The sequence below is a fragment of the Naegleria fowleri genome, assembly GCF_008403515.1.
Source record: "Naegleria fowleri strain ATCC 30894 chromosome Unknown tig63, whole genome shotgun sequence".
Classification (NCBI taxonomy): Eukaryota; Heterolobosea; class Eutetramitea; order Acrasida; family Naegleriidae; genus Naegleria; species Naegleria fowleri.
The window spans coordinates 35,852-56,871 of NW_025407995.1; the positions used below are offsets into that span (position 1 = coordinate 35,852).

At 36.5% G+C, this 21,020-nt stretch overlaps 10 protein-coding genes across 10 annotated transcripts; 2 read left to right on the forward strand and 8 right to left on the reverse strand.

The window, feature by feature from the left end:
* Nucleotides 1-480: 480 nt before the first annotated feature.
* On the forward strand, nt 481-5,405 carry FDP41_008646 (uncharacterized protein; the record flags this gene model as incomplete). The annotated part of the gene is made up of 4 exons (XM_044712522.1): nt 481-2,032; nt 2,216-3,053; nt 3,200-4,260; nt 4,426-5,405. 4 exons carry the CDS (start codon nt 481-483, stop codon nt 5,403-5,405), a joined length of 4,431 nt encoding a protein of 1,476 aa, XP_044557695.1.
* Nucleotides 5,406-5,496: 91 nt separating this feature from the next.
* FDP41_008647 (uncharacterized protein) lies at nt 5,497-6,684 on the forward strand (the record flags this gene model as incomplete). The annotated part of the gene is made up of 1 exon (XM_044712523.1): nt 5,497-6,684. The coding sequence occupies one exon, from the start codon at nt 5,497-5,499 to the stop codon at nt 6,682-6,684; it is 1,188 nt and encodes a 395-aa protein (XP_044557696.1).
* Nucleotides 6,685-6,817: 133 nt separating this feature from the next.
* On the reverse strand, nt 6,818-8,008 carry FDP41_008648 (uncharacterized protein; the record flags this gene model as incomplete). The annotated part of the gene is made up of 1 exon (XM_044712524.1): nt 6,818-8,008. One exon carries the CDS (start codon nt 8,006-8,008, stop codon nt 6,818-6,820), a length of 1,191 nt encoding a protein of 396 aa, XP_044557697.1.
* Nucleotides 8,009-8,536: 528 nt separating this feature from the next.
* Nucleotides 8,537-9,851, reverse strand: FDP41_008649 (uncharacterized protein; the record flags this gene model as incomplete). Its single annotated transcript, XM_044712525.1, has 2 exons — nt 8,537-9,096; nt 9,353-9,851. 2 exons carry the CDS (start codon nt 9,849-9,851, stop codon nt 8,537-8,539), a joined length of 1,059 nt encoding a protein of 352 aa, XP_044557698.1.
* Nucleotides 9,852-9,959: 108 nt separating this feature from the next.
* On the reverse strand, nt 9,960-11,149 carry FDP41_008650 (uncharacterized protein; the record flags this gene model as incomplete). Its single annotated transcript, XM_044712527.1, has 3 exons — nt 9,960-10,021; nt 10,098-10,316; nt 10,399-11,149. The coding sequence occupies 3 exons, from the start codon at nt 11,147-11,149 to the stop codon at nt 9,960-9,962; spliced, it is 1,032 nt and encodes a 343-aa protein (XP_044557699.1).
* Nucleotides 11,150-11,439: 290 nt separating this feature from the next.
* FDP41_008651 (uncharacterized protein) lies at nt 11,440-13,571 on the reverse strand (the record flags this gene model as incomplete). Its single annotated transcript, XM_044712528.1, has 3 exons — nt 11,440-11,677; nt 11,806-12,787; nt 12,944-13,571. 3 exons carry the CDS (start codon nt 13,569-13,571, stop codon nt 11,440-11,442), a joined length of 1,848 nt encoding a protein of 615 aa, XP_044557700.1.
* Nucleotides 13,572-14,127: 556 nt separating this feature from the next.
* On the reverse strand, nt 14,128-15,241 carry FDP41_008652 (uncharacterized protein; the record flags this gene model as incomplete). The annotated part of the gene is made up of 2 exons (XM_044712529.1): nt 14,128-14,672; nt 14,773-15,241. The coding sequence occupies 2 exons, from the start codon at nt 15,239-15,241 to the stop codon at nt 14,128-14,130; spliced, it is 1,014 nt and encodes a 337-aa protein (XP_044557701.1).
* A 68-nt stretch (nt 15,242-15,309) lies between these two features.
* FDP41_008653 (uncharacterized protein) lies at nt 15,310-17,753 on the reverse strand (the record flags this gene model as incomplete). Its single annotated transcript, XM_044712530.1, has 5 exons — nt 15,310-15,443; nt 15,513-15,740; nt 15,827-15,868; nt 15,967-16,320; nt 16,412-17,753. The coding sequence occupies 5 exons, from the start codon at nt 17,751-17,753 to the stop codon at nt 15,310-15,312; spliced, it is 2,100 nt and encodes a 699-aa protein (XP_044557702.1).
* Nucleotides 17,754-18,527: 774 nt separating this feature from the next.
* On the reverse strand, nt 18,528-18,881 carry FDP41_008654 (uncharacterized protein; the record flags this gene model as incomplete). The annotated part of the gene is made up of 1 exon (XM_044712531.1): nt 18,528-18,881. The coding sequence occupies one exon, from the start codon at nt 18,879-18,881 to the stop codon at nt 18,528-18,530; it is 354 nt and encodes a 117-aa protein (XP_044557703.1).
* A 916-nt stretch (nt 18,882-19,797) lies between these two features.
* FDP41_008655 (uncharacterized protein) lies at nt 19,798-20,751 on the reverse strand (the record flags this gene model as incomplete). Its single annotated transcript, XM_044712532.1, has 1 exon — nt 19,798-20,751. One exon carries the CDS (start codon nt 20,749-20,751, stop codon nt 19,798-19,800), a length of 954 nt encoding a protein of 317 aa, XP_044557704.1.
* Between the last annotated feature and the right edge of the window lie 269 nt (nt 20,752-21,020).

Below are 21,020 nucleotides of genomic sequence, written 5' to 3' on the forward strand. Positions count from 1 at the left end.
TTGGGATTTGTTTTGGCGATGTGATTGAATTTGATTATGTTATGGCCATCTCCCATCTTGAAATGTCAGTCATCTCGATATGGCGAACAGTCATTTAAAAAAAATCAAAAATTCAACGCCAAGTTCCACTATCGAAGACCCTAACAAGGACTTTCGTCGGAGAAGAGAGAGTGAGTGATTGAGCCAAGCATCCCCCTCTTTTTCTTCTTATAACAGCCAAACAACATCATCTCTCTTCCGAGTATTCCTACTCATTAAAGAATTCTCAATTATTATTATTTATACAACTTGTTCCAGCTGGAAGATACCCCTTATTAATCTTCCATCATCGATCACCACCATCATCATCATTATCATCATTTGTAATTTCATTCGGAATTGATCATCTTCTCTCTTTTTTTAATTTATTATTACACAACACGACCATCTTCACGATCAGAACTCTGTGTTTTTCATTTTCAAAAATTTAGAAACACAAACATGAACCCAAACAACAACGAAAATGAAAACATTAGCACCATGAGTAATGACATGAGCACGGAATCAACAAGTACATCCTCTGTCATAAGTAATGGTACAATTACTGATTCCACTATGAGTCAATCATCATCATCACCCGAAGAACAACATCAAATTGCCCAAACTGGTCAATCGCACGATACATTGTATTTATCATGTCAGGATAGCTCCACTTCTTCAAACACCACAAGCACTAGTACCAATACGACAGTCAATCAAGAGGTCTCTTCCTGCTCTTCCTCTCAAAAGAGACCTCCTTCCACAGAGAGACCACGAAAAGCTCTTCCAAGACCTCACCACCATCAACACGTTTCTCCCAACGTCTTTACCTTCGATACGGAAATTCATGAGGAAAGTCTTGGAAAGAAGGGAGCTGAATTTCTTGTGGATCATGGCACTGCTGCCAATACTGCATCCACCACCAGTGGTGAAGATTCTACTACTACGGAGAGTAGCAACAACAACAGCAACAACAATTCCACTACAAATCACCATGAATTGACACCTCCTGCCAAAACAAACCAGAGACGATGGAGCCATAAACGATCGGCCTCTGAAGCCTATTCCTTTACTCCTCCATCGGCCTCGAGTATTATCAGCACAAATCCATCAACACCACAACTTTTACCATATAGCTCAGGTTCATCAACCACAACAGGAGGATCACAAGAAAAGAGTGGAGAGAGCTCCCGAAAGAAATTTACTCTTTTTGGATTCACATTTGGCTCTTCTTCTTCGAGTAATAACAGTAAGAGTGGTTCAAGTTTGCATTCGTTGGCTCTCAATGTTTCCAATGCAAGCACTCCCACCTTTGCTACTTCTCCTGTGACTACATCAACAAGTACCGCAGGTTCCGAAACTCTACAAATTACATCCTCCGTCACAACTTCATCGACTAGTGAAAATGCTACTACGACATCTTCTGGAAGTTGTTCAGAGTCCAACGAGGTCCAAACAAAAAAAGTTGTTCTTGACGAAGAGACAATGAAAAAACGTCAAGGAGTTCACATGGCAAGCCCTCTCAATAATTTCATTTCGGACGAACAACCCACTCAGCAAAATTCAAATGAAATTGACTTGATTGGATTTTTAAAAACAGCCTCTTTGGACGATAGTTCTATTGGAAGACCATCATCAACAAGCGAAACAGACAAAACTGATGCTTCCACAAACAGAGAAACAACTACGTATGGTTTCAAGACATTTTTGGACAAAATGAGAGGAAAAAGTATTTTCGCAGGAAAAATTTCAAGTCCAGTTCCAATTGGTGACCAAGAGTCCTCCAGTGAGAACAGCAATCCAAGTTCTGCAATACCATTAACCTCTGGAAACGACGATACTAGCTCAGTAAGCCAAAAGGCTCCAAAGAAACTCTCTGAAAAAGAAATGAGAAGACTAAAATTATTGGAAAGAGAGAACAATCAAAGAGAAATGATGGACAATATTCTTGAGAAGATCAATAGGAATGGAGAATCATTTGCTCATCTTTCATTTTTCGATGAAAATGATCAAGGTATGTTTAAGGAATAATGATTATTATTTTCACGTGACCATATATGGCTCATATTTTTTGGATTGCTGACTTGTATATTGTTCATCACCTTTTTGGAATAATTTCAATTTGTTATTGGAATGCGGATATCTTTTCGGTATTTTAATTATATCAATATTTATGTTCATTTGAAAATATCTAAAGAATGGCAGTATATTGGATATATTCAAAAATATGATTCTTCAATGACTGATGATGAAATTTACATGATGTATGCATTAATGGGTGTTGGAGCTGGAGAAGACGGTGGAGCATCGGCAAAAAAGGATAAAGATGTGAAAGATTTTTCTGGTGGCATATATGGAGATTCGTGCGTTTGTCCCGTGTTGAGTCGACTTTGTGGAAGAGGAGAATTACGATATCCAAATGGAAGTGTCTATGAAGGTGATATTATTAGAGGAAAGCGTCACGGATTTGGTAAAATGATCTTTCCTTACAAGAATACAATACCAACCACAACCACCAAAAAATCATCCTCATCTCAAATCGAGCAAGTACCTCCTACTGCCATTGCTATCGGCCAATGGGTGTGCAATAATCCATCTGAGGCCATACCATTCAAAGTGACCTATTCGAATGAGTTGGAATATTGGGGAACTTTTAGAGCCAAAACAAAAATATCCTCTGCCTATGTAATTGGTATTAATGACCTCGAGAAACACAAAGAGGGAGAGTTATACCATGTCATTGAAAATAAGAAATATTTTGGAGGCTTCAAAGAAGATTTGAAAGATGGATTTGGTGTTGAAGTGATGGCCAATGGTGAACGATATTATGGAGGTTGGAAAAATGGTCTTTACCACTACACGGGTACCTATCAGTATGTTGACGGTACTTATTACCAAGGAGAGTTTAAAAGAGGATCACGAAAAGGTAAAGGAAAGCTTTATCTTGCCACTGGTGACATTATTGAAGGTACATGGAATGGAGATAAGGTGGAGAGTGCAATCTTTAAGAAAGGAACTGCGAAAAATGTCGAACTGTAAGTAGTTTTATAGCAAGCATATCTTCTCCAAGTAACACCATTTGTAATTATAATTAATATTATTAACACATTCCATTCTAATTTCCAATATTGTACATATTGTACATATTGTGATTATTATTATTTGCACACCATGTACACAGTACCCATCTCTTCCAACTTCGAACACAAATTAACGAGGCAATCAAATTATTCCAAAATGTCGGTCACATGGATGATAACAACTATTTACAATTTTTGAAAATGACAAAGAAGGAAAATATCGAACGTCCAGAACTAGAAATGAAATGGAAATATTACTCACTCATGAGCAAGGAAACATGGAGAAAAGAGAGAGAAAAATTAACTGATTTTTACGGCAAATATGAAAAGTATGACCTCACAGATAAGGTTACTTTCAAGAATGAGTTGTTGAGACTTCTCGGAGAAAGTATCAAAACAGACGGACCAGCACCTCCTGTTGCATCATTTGTCAAGAGCTTTATTGAATTCTTTGACAGTCTCTATCATGGAAGTTACTATGCCGGAAATAATAGAGGACAGTCAGGCGCTCGAAAAGTCACCGCTAAAAAAGATGGCGTCCTACTTTATAATGCCATTGATGATTTGAAGAGCTACATTATTTATTTGTGTGATCAGGTCGTTTGGGACTATTTTGGAAATGAAATTTTAAGTTCTAAATTACTCTCGAATGGAGGAGCAGCAAATCATTCGGGTGATTCTTCCGAAATGCAATTTGTTGAGCAAGATGAACAATTCGACGAATGTGATGACGAAATTATTTTCGGTAATCCACAATCTGTTGCCAATGTTGATTCATCCAAATTGAAATTTAACTCAATGTCACAAGCCTATAATTTTTGTAAGACAATTATTGCAGATCATCTTCACAAAAAGCTCTATTCTACCACATTCGAGCTTTATGAATATCATTTTAGGGATCAGGACTTGCTCATTAACCAGAAAATTAACTCGATCATTTCCACATGTACCTTACAAAACTTTGGAGTACATAGTGACTTTATTTCTTCTACTACCACCACTCCATATAGCGAGTGCATGCAAATTATGAAAGAAATCAAATTCTCAAACTCAGTAGAGTCCAAGATACGAGTTCTTTCCAAGTTGAGAACTCAAGTAATGCAATCCATGAAAAAAGTGAAAATTGAAAATAAGAAATTGAAAAAACAAAAGGCAGGACAAGGTATGTTTAATCGAAACATTTTTGCTCATTGGCATACTACTTACATTTTTGTGTGAACTCATGTATGATACAATTCAATATTGGTTTAATTATTTATTTTGTGATGGATTGAATTCAAATTTTGGCATGACCATTCACGATTATAAATCGTTGATCTCACTTTAGAAGATTTCGAGAATGTAGAGAGCGATGATTGGCAACCTGGAGCGGATGATGTGACATCATTGTACACTTATACCTTTATCAAGACCAATATTGGAAACTATACGGCACTTTTCAACTATATCAACGATTGGAAGCCTCCCCATACAAGTTTACGACCAGTTTCACATGTTATTTCATTCTTTGAGGGATTTTTAAATTATATTGTCGATTTAGATCCAAATTTAACTGTGAAACAAAGCGAACTTGGAGAAAACATGGGTGAAAATTCCGATGACACCTATGTATTCATTTCAAAATATGGACTTACCAAACAGTTGGAGCGTGGTATTGAATTGGAAATTTTCAGAAATCAAAGCAAAAAGGAAAAAATTGAAAGACAATTACAAAAACCAAACCTCACACAGGAAGAGCTTCAAGATTTGAACCAACAACAACGTGAGGTTCAACTCATCAGCTTTTCATGGGTGTCCCCTCTGTTACTATTTGTGTCTCTTCAGGTGGGACATTTCCAATTGCAAATTAGTAGAAAAACTGATCTCAACACTAGTAGGATATTAACAAACCATGAATCAGATGCAAACTCTTCAAATTCTTCGAATGCAACAAAATTATTTAGTATTGATCTTTCAGATGTCACTACCAGTTCAGAACAGAACATGGTGGACGGTAGTGGAAACATGTTAAATCTTGCACAAGCTTTGTTCAAGTATCGAAATTTAGTGAAAAATGTTCTCGACAATGCCAAACTAGGATTTAATATTACTTTGAAACAACATAACAACAATGGCAGTAACAATCTATCCACAGAACCACAAGAAGATTCAAACCTCACAAACAATGCCTCAAACAAAGAGTACATTTCAATTGAATTTGACACGGAGCCATTCCCAAGTTATGTCTACTCGGAACTCTCTCTTGAAATTGCCAAATTTATCAAGTTTGAGCTTGAAAACTCTGATTCTCATCAGTATAGAATATAAACAGGTTTGAATGCAGGGCATAAATTACTTTTAGCATGTTTGGAGATGAGCAAAGTGGTTCAACGAGTCAAATGTCAACACTAGAAAAAAAATGATCATGTACTCATTACCGAAGAAATTTCATCATTCATTTCGTCATCGTCGATTTTTCTTTCTCATTCTTGGTGTAGTGCTCATTCTCGTGGTTTCCTCGTTGTGGTACTCGTCCGAGTTTTTTCATTCGAAATTTTTAAAAAAATTAAACAATACAAAACAATCACAAAAAGTCTCTTCATCATCATCTTTGATTAAATCCATTCTTCCTACTCTCTTTACCACTCCGATCGGATTGGATTTATATTTGATTGGAGATGAAATGGAATTTTATGATTTTTCACAATTGATCACAAAACACTTTGCATCTGTTTTTGAAGCTCAACAATTTCCAAATGTATTTCTTGGAATTATTGTTCGCAATTCGACAACAACAAAATCTCAAACAGTCGATCGGAAAATTCAATCTTCTGAGAGGATTAGTTTTTTAGTGGAAGGTTTGAGGAGAATTCCAAATTTGAAAGGATGGACGATTTTACAAGATGCATCTTTACATGATGACAACCATTTTGACAATTTATTACGACATGCAGCTAACATGTTTCAATATTTTATATTTTTCAATGAAGAAAATGACAAAATGAAAAAACAAGAGATTCAATTTCCCAAGAACAAGTCGCATCATGTGATTGCAGTGATGAAAGCTCATGTCATTGTCAACAGTTTTCCAAATATTCGAAAAAACATTCGAATCGTTGATATGGAAAAATTAGAGACAGATCTAGATAGGAACAAGGTCCATTCACACAATCGCTTACCAAATACTGATATCCCTCTATCGACATTCAAAATTGATAATTTCAATCTAGGAAGAATTTGGTATGGACGAGTGAAACATTTAAAGCAGAAACCTTTCTTATTTTATGGAGGTTATCATGAGATGGCGTTGACATTTTCTGAACTATTGAGCGATCGCTCTTCTTCTCACAAACACACGAATAATCACTCGGCAAACATGTCTACAGAGAATGACCGTAACTTGTCGCAAAGAATTTTAGACAAGTATGGAATTCGTGTGCTGTCAGACGATAGATTTGAGGCATCTGAGTTGCTTACACTCACAATCAAACCTGGTCATTTAATACATCATCAATTCCAAGTAATTATTGATGGAAAAAAACAAGAACTTGGTGTGAGCTCACTTTTAAACTTTAAAGAATATGAACGACGAATGAATTTGAAATAATGGAAATTCATGAATTTTCAGAATTGATCATTTACGACCAAATGACCATCATTTCACAGGAAATACAAGTGAATCATTAGGATGCCTTCGTTCATTATGAAGTCTGATGAATCGCACCCGCTCATATTTTTGATCAGTACTCCAACTCATAATGCTTTTCAACTCTCAGTACATTATTCTCCAAAAAAGTGGCCTTATACTTGAAAGTCCTCACACATCCACCAGCATTAAATAAGATTGGAAGCCACAAGAAATGATCGTATCTATCATCCCAAGAATCATACCAACAAAACGATGGTTTGTTGACATTAATATTTTCATCTTGTTTCACACCATGATTCTCGTGACCATTCTCCACTTGTAATGAAAAATAGTCATCCATGTACCCAAAAAAACAAAACGGTTTGACATGATTTGTATCTTCAATGTAAGGAGAAATTGATATTCGACAGTCATGATTGTTTGTCGAAATGGAAACAAGTTCATTCATTTTCTTAAAACTCGAATCAGGAAACATTTGGGCGACACAAAATGCTCCAACAGATATCGTTGCTATTTTTTTCACTTCCCAAACGTTATTTTGGTCATCCATCTGTTGAAATGAAGCAAGAACTAGCTTATCATTCCATGGATTTGGGGTTTGTGTCGATCCATTACTTAAAATAGATAATAGAGTTGCCATTTTCGCTAAAGTGTATTTCCAATCCTGTCGTACATATTCTGGTGAAATTTTAGCTTCTTCTGAACATGCTTGTTGAAATGAATGCTGATAAGAGTCATCATCATGGACTGGTTGTGTGAGAGGCCATAATGGAGTGGATATAATCTCGAACTGTTCAAATGTTGGTGGAACAAGGAAATCAAAATAATCTTCTAATCGAGCCGAACAATAATATCTGCCTCTCTCCTCACCAGAAATTGTAAATAATTTAAAAATTGGAATTCTGAACAAGGATCGGAATATATGATACCAATAATATTCATTATTTCTTCTTCCACAAATTTCATGTATGGTTATTGATCTTTCATCAGTCAGATTCTCATCAGAATGATGATCTACTAATATTTGATGATCTCTTTCATCATCCACAAGATACTCATCATCACGAAGATGATTCAAAGCCCAACACCGTTCCACTTCCAAATGCCATTCAAACACATCATTCATCAAAATAGAATCACAAAAATACTTCCACAGCACATTACAACAAGCCACTTGTTTCCATCTCTGACTCACTCCGACACATGAATAAATAATGCATCGGGGTTCCAAAAATTGAAAAATTGAAAATAAATCATCATGACTACACGACTCGAAAGTCATTTTTTTTGTTGGTCAAATAGTTACCAAAATTGGCCTGAAATCCAAATAATTCTCATCTTACTAGTTGGTAAATGTCACACCAAATACTATGAAAACACAAGATTCAAAAAACCATTTCAAAAACAATCCCCAATCCTCATGGATTTACCAGCACCAATGGTGCTAACAATAAACTAATTAGATTTTTTTTGTTGGCTTGTGTTTATTTTTGGTAATTCACAACAAATTTCCCTCGATCAATCAAACCATCGTTGTGAGTTGGAGTTCGTTCGTTCTTGTTGTCATGAGAGAGAAATAGAGAGGAAGAATTTGAACGTTGCATTGTTGTGTTTTGGAAATTTCGAAATGAAAGGTTAACTTCACTGACATGGACAGGAATTTCGTTGATAGTTCCATTTCAATTGTCGTCATGGAATTATTGATGACCTTAATACTGTCACAGGCTGAAAAACACAAATCATTCAACACTATGTCATGCTGTTCGCTGTTCAACCTAAAATTTTCATCACTCTTTCACTAAAACTTTCATCACTCTTTCAGAACTTGATATTCTCGTACGACCTTAACATCCACTTGAGGTAATATCTTATAATTGACGTTTTCCCTCTCGATGTGTAATTTCAAATACGTCTCTGGATGATATTCCACATGTTGTTCTTTTTTAATATTTTCAACTTGAGTAATTTGTGAAAAATAAGCATTCATGGCTTTCGAGTCTCCAAATGCAAATAAATCACACAAACCCATCCAATGCATATCGTAAGGTAAATAGAGTGTATTAGGTTCAATTTGAAATCCATTATTGTTTTCAGTTGAATGTTGAACAAAATTCTCGTGGTGGTTAGATTTTGTGTAGAAAAATCTTGGATTTACAAATCGATCAAAAGATAAATCTGTTCTCAATCGAATAATGACATCGTAATCTTTGTGTTTTCGGTGTTGTTTCACATATTCAATTCGTTTCATGTTTGCATGATTCATGAGATGAAGAGAGGAAAGCCAGTTTTTACAGAATTGTTTTGTGGGATGTGTTTCACAAACATCCACGCCACCAAATCTTGCCTTGACATCTTCATCTACAGATTGAACTAAGAAAGAATTTAAAATATAATTTCACATGTGGCATGTCAAATAAAAATGGTTAAATTTCACAAAATTAATTAAAGGTTAAATAATAAATATCATAAATTAGTAATAATTAATGACATGTATCATCAGGAATAATTAAAAAAAATAAATGAGTTAGAATTAAAAATAAAAATTGAGTGATAAAGTAAAATTTTCGTGTTTCCAAAATAACCTTTGTTCAACCTCATGTATAACTCAACCATTTCACACACTTACACAATGACAAATGCCTCACATTCGGTATCGTTTCCTTCATGGCATTAAACTTCTCCAATTCCTCCTCTCTCTCATAGACCAATGTCACGAAAAAATCAATCTTGGGATTTCTTTGTCTCTCACAAAATTCACCACTTTTAAAGTCTTCGATTGTGTAGTGCAAAAGTTCTTCATCGTATCGTTCGAAAATTTCGGGCAATACTCGAATGGATCCCGAGAGAATGATGGCCACATCGAGCGGAGGTAGAAGGGAGGAGATTGAACAAGTTTTAGTCGATGATGATGGTTTATATAATTCATGAATGAAACGGTCTTCGGAAGAGAGCACTGGAGCCGATAAAAATTCCGAAACAAATGCATTCTGTTTCAACAGTACTGTTGTTATTGTTGTTGACAAGAGTAGTAACAGAATTATTGAATTGAAAAAAAGAAAATTGGTGACAGTTCTTTTCCGCGCAGAGTGAGGATGGGTTGACAGCAACGTTGACAGTCGCAACATTTTTTTGTATTATATAATAATGTCTGGAATCCTTATTATAATAATTATATAATAAGGATTCCAGACATCATCATTTTAATGAAACAATTTTTGGTTCAATTAAAAGCCTTACATCTCTTCACACCATTGATTTTCTCTTCTCACTTGTTCCTCTTCTTCCGGTGTGAAATCTTTTAATCATTTAATCAAAAGAATCATTTGATTAGTAAGTGATAAATAGTTTGAATATAACAAAAACTCACTTACCATTGACAATTCCAAAGGTCTGTCTTGTTTGTTCTGGCGTCTTTCCTCGTATCATAAATGCCACCATTGCACAGAATAAGTCCAACAACACTTTCGCATCCATTTGATTACAAATTAAAATCAAATCCAAAAGTTCACCCTGATGCAATCCTTTACAAAACTCGGCAATAGGTTTTGGAACCAGTGTCGGACCTTTCACTGGTTTTTCCAATACATAATCTTCACAATATGCATGCAATTCCAAACAAGTCAAAAACTTTCGAATGGAATGCAGTGAGGAATTTGCAAATGAAAAACTCACTCTTGGTATTGAACCGTTTTGTTGTTGTTGTTTTTCTTGTTGATCGAATTCTGAGAACATGCAAGACACCACTCAATTTTAAAGCTTCTATTGACACATAGAGTACGACGGAATGACTGCCAGTACTTGGATTCTTCTCTGTACATGTGGTGGTGGACTTTTTCACTTGTTGAAAGCATTCCAAACTTGCTTGTAAATGATCCTTCCAAGTGGTATTAACAAAATTATTCTCATCATCATTATTCAATGCTTGTATAAACGTTACATCCGAAAAGTAATGACAACAACAATAGGATCTTTGAGTCTTGTTGTTCTCTATATTCATGTCCGTAAAGACCTGTTCATGATCATCCTCATTGCACTTGACGAGCATCTTCAATAATGAATGCCTGTACTGCAATTGATCTTTCAACACTTCATTGACGGGGTACAAGAATGAATCCACCAACACACCATTTTCATTCAAAAGAACTTCCAGTTCAATAGAGCCTTTCGATGATGAAGAATGAATCATGACCCAATCTTTCAACGTTTTTTCAACGAGCTCTTCACCCGAGTCATACTCAGTATAATATGGACGAGGAGGTTTGAAAGAGATAAAAGAAGATGAGTTGTCGTAAGTATTATCATTATGATCATCATTGTTGTGATTGGTATTCACAGAATCATTCCGATCCTCATCAGAATCATCATCTCCTCGATTCATGAATTCCTCTTCCTCTTCTTGTTCATCCTCTGTGGTACCTATCATACGACCCGTTCTCTCCATTCCATCATCGTCATGATTCTATTCGTAGGAACGAGCCAATTCTTCAGAATAGAGATCAAGGTGTGAGGAACTTGCATCATGCTCAAAAAGAGATGAAGGTGTTCCATTTTTCTTCTTCAATGAAAAGGAATGTGGAAATGGAACACAATTTTCTGAAGGACACAATCAGAGGGATTAAGGTGCAAAATTGAAATGCTTTATTTGAACGAAAAACTTGTGGTTAAGGTGGCAATAAAACATTAAGGTTGGGATTTTCATGAAATACTCGAAAATTATATCATCACATGTTTTTCCAAAATTGGTTTCATGTGATCTCTTGGAATGAGGTACAAGGGATTCTTCTTTGAGTCAATATACAACATGGATTGATCGTGACTGCTTTCTGGAAATTTGTCTGGGTTTTCATGAGTCAATTTGAAATGTCTCACTAAATTGATGAGTGACATGTGCAATTCAGTGCTTGCAATTCGACTGCCAGGACATTTTCTTGCACCAATTCCAAATGGAAGACTATTATTTGTGTTTGATATTGTTGTTGAACCAAGGATTGGACACATTTGTGAAAGAGCCCATATGATCATTCCATAAATGTCAATTGTCATTCCATTCAAATCCATTCAATGAATCGACATACTTACCTGCTGTACATAGATTTTGGAGCCAATGGATGTCCCTTTTCATGTCGCTCTGGAATGAACTCTCTGGCACGAGGAACAAATTCATCCTTCAAGCTTGGATGATAATTCATAATAAAGATTCGAGTGTCCTTTGGAACTAAATATCCATTCAACTCAATGTCATTCAATAACCATCTGCCACTTGTCAAATAAGAAAAAGAATTCAAACGCATGGTTTCTTCCAAGAAATTCTTCACAAGTTTCATCTTCTTATACTTGTCCCAAGTAATTTGCAATCCATTCTCAGATTCAAATTCTTCAGAAGTAGGTTCTCCAAACAATTCCTTCAATTCCTCAAACAACTTGTCCTGATATTCCACATGATGAGCCAATCGATACATTTGATTGACCATAATTCGAGAAGTAATATCCACTCCACCATTCAAAAAGGCACTCAACACTCCTTCACTCTTTTTTTCTGCATTTTCCATTCCAGAAGCTCTTTCATCGACAAGTTCTTTGAGTCGAGGAATTTGTGGATTTGGATTTTCTTTAAACATGCTAATCAATTTTTTACATCCATCGTAAATATTGTCCATTAAGGATTCCATTTCTTTGTATTCTCTTGTTTTAAAGTATTGATAGAGTGGTGGTTTGTTGTCCAATTGAAGAGCAATATCAGTGGCTCGAACAGCTTGTTCCACAAATTCATAAATGGTCCATGGCAATTGTTTTTCAACTTGTTCAGTGACTTTGACACCAAGGAAGGTTTTCGCGACAGCTTTGAAGGTGTAGAGAGAAGTCACGTCAAAGGCATTGGGAAGGTGATATTTTGTGAATTCATGATTGTTTTGTACTTTCTTGAGTTTACTCACAACAGTACGCAAAAAGTCACCATTGAGTTGAGTGATTTGTGGCAAACTGACTTTTTCTAAATTTTCGGGTTTCATGGCCACGTTGTAGAGATTTCTAATTTCTTGCCAATCCTCGAAGAAGGTCATTTCTGTGATTTTCATGAAAATGTCAAATTTCATCATGGTATCATTTTGTGGTTCATGCATTGGTACATCATGATGTGGTCGATTCGATTGACCAATAATAATAACATTTGAAATCGAATACGTGTGATCGTGGCACACACTTTGAATGTAATACTTACCAATTGGAGCCAAAGTAATATCATGTTGTTGCTTATAAAATCGATTAGACTTTAAAAATTCTCTTCGTTCCTCCTTCTTCACCAACTCTTCAATAATGGTTGGATGCGAAACGATCAACATGTTATTGAATGGAATTTTGAGACGAACCATATCTCCATACTTTTCACACAAATCATAAAAATAAATATTTGGAATACCTTTGTGTTGGAGAAGATCAAACAAATTACCGACCAATGGCCACGCTTTTGGTCCCGGAATTTCTTCAAACGATTTTACAGGGTTGGTTTTGTTTGGAGATTCGCCTTTGAGTGTTTCAGAGACTTGTTCAGAAGCAATCACAGCGGCAGATGATGAAAGAATTGGAGAAGTGGTTGATGCCACCGATGAGGAAGCATGGAAAGGACATTGAGCAGCAGCAGAGGATGAAGAGGAGGAAGATACTTCGAGAGTTGTGACGTGAGTATGGAAAAGTCGTCGTTGTGGATCAAAATTGAAAAGTTGGAGATGGTTGAGCGATGGACGAGTGTACAACAACGGAGAATATGTTTGTTGTTGTGGTTGAGAATATTGGTGATGCTTGTTGTTGTTGTTGTTGGAAAGAAGTTTGATCAATGTTCGACGAGTCATTAAAGTGAAAGGGTAGTAGGTCTGTTGTTGTTTTTTTGTGAGTGGAGAAAGTTAGCGGACCTAGGACAACCTGTTTGAGGTGATGGTGTTCAGCGGGTTAGTTCGGTTTACGAGAGGATCGGTTGTCCTCTGCCACCAATCGGAAGACAGGATGTGTAAAAGTTTTCCCTTTTGAAATGAATTGAAACTGGTTGTGTAGGTGAATGTCTTTATGTTGTAGTACGAATCGAAAAACATCAACAACAACGTCAAGGAAAAAGACAAACCCTACTACTCCCAACACTGGAGGTCCAAAAGTGTATGGAAAACGAAAGGTGTAAACTTAATTTCACCAAAATGAAGAAAATGTCATTTCAAGTGATGACACAAAGAACTATTTTGTAATGTTGTTGGGAAGACTCTATTTTGTAATGTTGAGTCTTCCCAAAATCATATTCGAGTTGGGAAGACTCAGTTTTCAAAGTCTATGAAACTTTGAGCGCCTCTGATTTTTTATGTTTTAAAAGTGAGATCATTACTCAATTAGTTTATTCAATTAACTAATTACAATAATTTATCAACGATGGTTTTGATTGCTGTACACGAGCTCTGTGGATTCTTCCATAGTCGTCATGGAGGAATCATTGAAGGCTTTAAACGGAGGAGGAAGTCCACTCGAAATGTTCTTATTCTTTGGGGGAGGTCCAATTTCGAATTCAGAGTTGTTGTCGCACGATGACAAGGAGCTCACATCTGTACATGCCACATCAAAATCAGTGTGAGTATCAGGCCGATTTTTCTGAGGTTTAAATACTCGAGAACTTTTCTGAGGTTGCACCGGAGCTTCATTAGCTTTTCGTTGTTGGGGTTGCAATTTTGAAAGCTTGTTCGAGTTTTGTAAAATGTCACTCACTTTTTTTGCTGCGAAAGGATCCATTCCTCCTCTTGCATTATTTGCTGTGAAGGTGGAGGAATCATCAGTACTTGTCGAAATTGAGCTACAATCTAGATCATTGACAAGAATTTGTTTGAGTTTTTTAGGTATTCCATTCGATGAGGGTTGAAATGCTACATTCCCATTATTGTTGTTATTACTGCTGAATTGGATTTTCGTTGAGACAGCTGATGCAGGTGGTGAATGTATTTGTAAAATTGGTTTCTTCGTTTCCAATACTCCCTGAACTTTTTTTTGGAGCTTGTTTCACCTCACTTCGTGTCTTACTTGCTTGCTGATTGATATTCGCTCTCTTTTCATTGATATTTTCATTTCTCAATTTGTGAATAATTTTAAACAACAATGGAATTGTTTCTTGATGTTCTTCTTCTTCCTCAATTTCTTCATAGGTTGTTCGTAAATTTAATTCATGTGCCAAGAATCGATGATCAAACCTCTCCTCAGGTTGATTGCATTCTTTTTTAAACACCGATGCACTATAATCAAAATGATTGTATTCCAAATACTCAATGATTAATTCATTGATGAGAAATTGCATCTCCGAAGGTTGAGGCCTAAGTTGTTCTTTCTTCAACCAAAATTCAGCCTGTGGTTCAGACAATGATGTATTTGCAGGATCCTCCGATTGTTCAAACGCTTTAAAAATTTCAGCCCTCAAATTCGCTCGGATCTTGTTCAATACACCTCTCTTTTCGAGATTATCTTTGAGGACATCTTTAATTTCTTCGAGCGACATTTTTTTGTAAAATTTTGGCGCCATGAATACTTTACAACAATTAACCTCAACAACCACAAATTTTCAAATTAATTGAAATCGACCCAGTTGTTGACCTCAAACAAGAAGAAGCTCAAATAGAGAAGTACTTTTTTAACCATAAAAAATGTCATCGAATTATTTGTGATCCAAGTAGTAGTATCATTATGCAAACTCATGGCCCCTTTTTACGTTTTATTGATAAAGAAAGAACATGGTTTTGTAGGTCCAAACCATGAATCACCCGACTTACACGTTCCATCCACATGATTGGCGGCTGTTCTGTAGAAGGTATCTTCATACGACTCTGAGAATGGAGCATCTTTATCCACGACACATGAACTGTAGGGTACCAAGCCGTCATTCAATTCTCCATAATTAACAAGCTTACTCAGTAATTCCAGTGGAGCGCTGTACATTGAGTTTAATCCATAGCTACTGGTTCCACACATTTGACCAGTGATATATTCTTTGCCACCTTCTGAATGTCGGACAATCCAGAGTAGTTGGTGTGAAGCGATTCATAGGTGGGGTACATTTTCATCGAGTCTGACATGCAGTAACCACCTTTTGCGGCTAAAATTCGTTTGACATTCCAGTCGTCTTGAGCTTGTGTTATGCAATAATGTACATGACATGTAATTACATTTTGTTTGAACAGAGTAGTGTAAGAACATAAAAGTAGAACCAATGAAGAAATAACATACCACACACAGTATCAAGCATGTTGGCAGCAGGACTGCCCCTAAGGGGACCCATTAAATCGTACCACGAAACACTCTCCTTATCCAAGCTACAAACTCCATTCTTGATTGCTGCAGCTAAAATTAAATTACCCATCGAGTGAGCATAAATAATGACATTCTTCACTACCTCGGATGGTGTGACTTTTCCCTTTTGTTTCATGAGTAATATGTCACAATAACTTTTTTGCAATTCCAAGTTATCCCAACCACGATATTTTGTCTCCTCTCGAATGAACCATCGTTCAGAACATTGAGGTGTGTAATGTGAAACAGGTCCCCAATAATTTTCAAAATCATAATTAATAGGTTCTCCCTCTGTGAGTCGACAGTCATCATAACAACACGATAGTTGTTGATTAGCATTTGTAAGCTTGAAATGTTGCACTTTTCAAAACGAAATACTTACTATCGCTGGGCCACTGTCCTGCTCCGTGTAAGAAGACACAAACTTTTCTCTTGCTTTCATCCAACGCTCGTTGCTCTCGCATGCTGTTTTGTTGCGAACACTTTTTAGAGTCCTTCAACCATGGCAATAAACATGCAATAGAGTCCAAATGGAAAAAGTATGATTTGGCAGGTGATGTATACTGTTCGGATTGCAACAATCCCTTCTCAGAGGAGGATTTTTCGACGAGTTGAACTTTCGTCTTTGGAAAATAGTCTTCCAACTGAGGTGAGGCTTCCAATACTCCAGCACGACTAATTCTATTAAGGCTCTCAGAAGTGGATTGTGTTTTCATGGCTTTCAACTCTTCTTGAATGAGAGGTGATTCTGTATAGAGCGACATTATGTTGTTGCCATTGTCATTTCGCGACGATCGATTAAGGTTGCTGCCACCTCTTGTTCTTGCATTGTTGAGCTGACCCAGTTCACCTCTCCGCAACGACATGGATGCAATGTCCACTGTAAACTCTTGCCCAATAATGTACTTTAAATTCATGAGAGAATTCTTTCGTGTCCTGGCCACACCATTCATCGACAGTAAACGAGGAGAGACAGAAGAAGCGGTTGTATCCTTCTCCTTCTTCATACATAGCAAGTAATGGGAGTGTTCAAAAAAGACAACATATCGATCGAAATATTCAACAGGACATAATCGGTCCGCAGCTTCGTCATAGATTGGAACCTGTTCAGGTATGTAATGATTTGTATCGAGAATGGACTTTAGTAGAGAGTTGAACTCTACTGGAGAGGGATAAACGGAAATTTGGTGGCCCTTTTGTTCGGCAGTTGTTGGCTCAAAACGCACTCGTGTATAGGAATTCATTTGGGAATCAAAGTAGAGGGCCTCTGAGAGAAGGCTTGAAACAGCAACGAGTCGTATGTGCTCCTCGGCCGAGGAAGGACTGTTATGAGCAAAAGAAGAAGAAGAAGGTGTCGATGAGGGAGAAGGTTCCATCAATGAAACAAGAGCACGACCCTTATACAAGGGAATTGCCTTATGATTCTTTTGGAAGGAAATGTGAGGACTTCGTGAATGGACTTTAAAGTCCACTTGAAGGGAGTAGGAGTTGGTGGAAGAGAGAGGAGTTGTGGAAGTGTTGGTATGATTCATGAGTGGATGTTTCAACCATCCTCTGGTTTTTCTTAATAAGGCATGTAATTCATAGTGATGCGATTGAAAATTGTGTATTGATGATGAGGTAGCGGCATGGACCAAGGGAACGGCGTGAAAGAGTGTCGTTATTGAGAGGAGTAGTTGGAAAACAACAAGAAGGGCTAGGTGGGTACTCCTTACTCTAGACATGATGATGAGGGTCTGATTCATACTTGAAGCACTCCACAAACCCGACCACACACATAGATCTGAATGAAACTATTGACCTAATATACAAATTGATAGGATCCAATCAAGTACCTCGGAGGATGATGATAATTCAAGATCTCCGAGAGATTAAACACTCCAACTATCGTTTGACAGTTTTTTCTATTCCTCAAAGAAGGAACTGCAATGAAGTGGCAGCACAAACGGTTATTCGTCTTTTTTTTTCTAAACCCTGACCTCACCAACTTTCACCGAACCTTCACAACAGGAGCCTTCAAAAATATTTCTTTACAAGGCAAGTATGCTTTCGAAGACATCTTTCTAAAATCAACGTGATATTGAATTTCGCCTCCAATGCTTTTGAGCCGTCCAATGGTGAGCGTTCAGAACGTGGAAGCTCTGTTCATGAGGTTTTTTTTGGCTATTGGAATACCGTGTTTGGTGTTCACAAAGATTTTGGAATCATTTCATTCTAATCCCTTAAAAGTTATTGAGTGTGTTTCTCCATTTTGATTGTCTTGAACGGTTGATCGAATCGATTTAATTAATGCTATTTCGTGCTATTTCTAATCCTCATGATGAAGACTCCTCTCATGAAACGTTCAAAAATTCAAGTCAGATGACCGAAAAAAGTTCAATATATTTACAACAAACAACTAATTTGTTACAACAACAGAATGAGCTCATGATCATCATGTTCTTCACGAACCACATGATAATGACCAGAATTATTGACTCAACGGATTATTCTTACCACTACTCATTCATATAGACCACCTCCACACATTTGGCAGCTTTCGAAGACCCCCAATAAACCACCACCAAATCGCTCTTCAAGTAATCCTTCGTTCCGAGTTGAATTTTTTGTTGTCCAAAACGTTGTACCAAACGATGAGTTCCTTCTTGAGTGAGTCCATGACGATTCCATGAATCCGGAGCATAAAACAACGATTTCAAACATGCCAATAAACGTTCTGGATTGATCTCTTGAGTTTTCTCATCAATATCACCTTCCTTGATCAGTTCACGAATAATTCGGTTGAAGTTTACTTCAGCTGCAAAGTTTTGATCAACGACAACTTCGGTTGTTTCAGAGTTGGGAAAGACCATTTTGTGAATGTTGTTGTTATGGAATTGGTTGTGTTGGAGAATAAAACAGTTTCAACAATGGAGATAGGAACCAATTGATTAGAAGATGAAGCAGTTCGGGGATCAATTTCGCCTACGTTTGAAACAATTTAATATTGTTATTTGAATACAAGTTTTTTTGTTATTGTAAGCAACACGAGGGTTTGAAACTTAATCTGATTTATCAGATTTTCAAGAAAGGTTCACAATGCTGGAAAAGGTCTCAAGTTGATGAGGCATTGTGGTCCAAATTGAGATTATTGCAAATGGATCTTATTAATAATGCTTTAATGAACCCAGATGGGCTGGGTTTGTCAGGGTTGACGTTTATTGAGTAGTGGAGATCTGAAGAAATTTGCTTGATTCACAACTTTAATGGTAAATTAAGGGAGTGGTGATTGTCATTTATACTCCCATCGATGTCTCTGTCTTTCCAAATGACCTATAAAGCATTTCAAATGATGTATATCAGTGAACAAGTTGACAAGATATTGTGTGATGACATTCAATTTATTTACATTTCTTTATGTACATGTATTTACAAATTCTTTACTTTTTCTCTTTATTGGATTGCATTTTTTGTTCCAGCCTTTCATGGGGCTGTATTTGGTCTGGATCGTTATTGTTGTTGTTCTTGCTGCTACTTTCTGCAACAGTCACAATGGTCAGGTCATAAAATTTGAACATTTCTTTTTGAAAGTTAAAGATTTTCAAGTGTGAATGATATTTATAGTGTTCGCCAAGATGGGAAGTCTGCGCTAAAAATATTTTGGGATTTCTCGCCACGCAAATTTCGATTATATCTTTAAACATAAATTCTTGTGAAAAGATCCATTGTTGTCATGCCATTACTTGCATGATTTCTACTAGTCACAACTTTAAAAAAGAGACTCCTTATCTATTTGAGCTTTTTCTTTTTTGAGTATTCCTTAAAGTGATTCATGGTTCCAAACATCATGTCCATAAATCCATACCAAGATCCATATGCATCTTGATAGTGACTATGATGATATGCGTGTTCATTCGTTCCAAATTGCAAATAGCCAAACAATTTGAAATCAAAACCAGAGTGTACATAACTGGTTTCTAACAACTTGTAGGCAATCCACACCAAATACCAAATCAAATGAGTTCTCATCAAGAAGGGTCCCAACAACACTGGAACGATATTTCCAAACAAAAATTCCAATGGATGAGCGTACTCACAACCCACACTCACGGTATATCTCAATTCATGATGAAAATAATGAATATGTTTGTAAAGGAAGGAAACTTTGTGAAAGGCATAATGCAAGATAAAAAACAACACCTCGTCACAAATAATGAAAACTAGAAAATGAAACAAGACACTGAAAAGAGAGGTTGATGCTAAGGATTCATAACTTCTGTCAAACACTGGTTCAGCAACAAGTGACATGATAACACTCAATGGAAGGGCCACCAGAAAATGTAATTTCGTAACATGCCATAAAATTCTTGAAAAGAATTCAGAATCAATGGGAGCATGATCTGGATTGATGAGATAATGATCTAAAAAGGAAACATATTTTTGAATCAAACTATTTGCAAAAAACGACGTGCCCTTGGGAGAGGAGTTCTCTTTTTCAACTTCGGAAGAATCTGTCAATGGTGACGAGGTTGCTGAGGATTGATGTTGTTGTCTTGATTTTTGTTGTTGTTCCACCTTTCCATATTGATACACAATAAACGGCAAATTGATCAACCAATACGAAAGTAATTGAACGACAAAGGGATAGACTCCGAAGGCCACTACTTCAGGAACCTCCTCAAAATACTGTTTCCAAAACTTTTCAAATAAAGTTGGAGATGATGATGCTGCTGAATTCATCATATGTTTGTAATTACACTAAAAAGAATCAATCTATGATAATTCTTGTTGTTGAATGATCAAAAAAGAGTCTCTCAAGTGTTAAATTGTTGTTATTTTGTTTCCCGAGAGCAGGTATTGAAATGCAACTGAGCACAGTGTACGGAGAAACGATCCGTTTGTAAAATTTTTTATAAAATTGGAATTTTTCATTCTCTCATCCTGTTTTGCTTTTTTGATCGGAGAGTGAGAGCGGCATCCTCTCCGCTGCTGTCATTACATATGATTCAAAT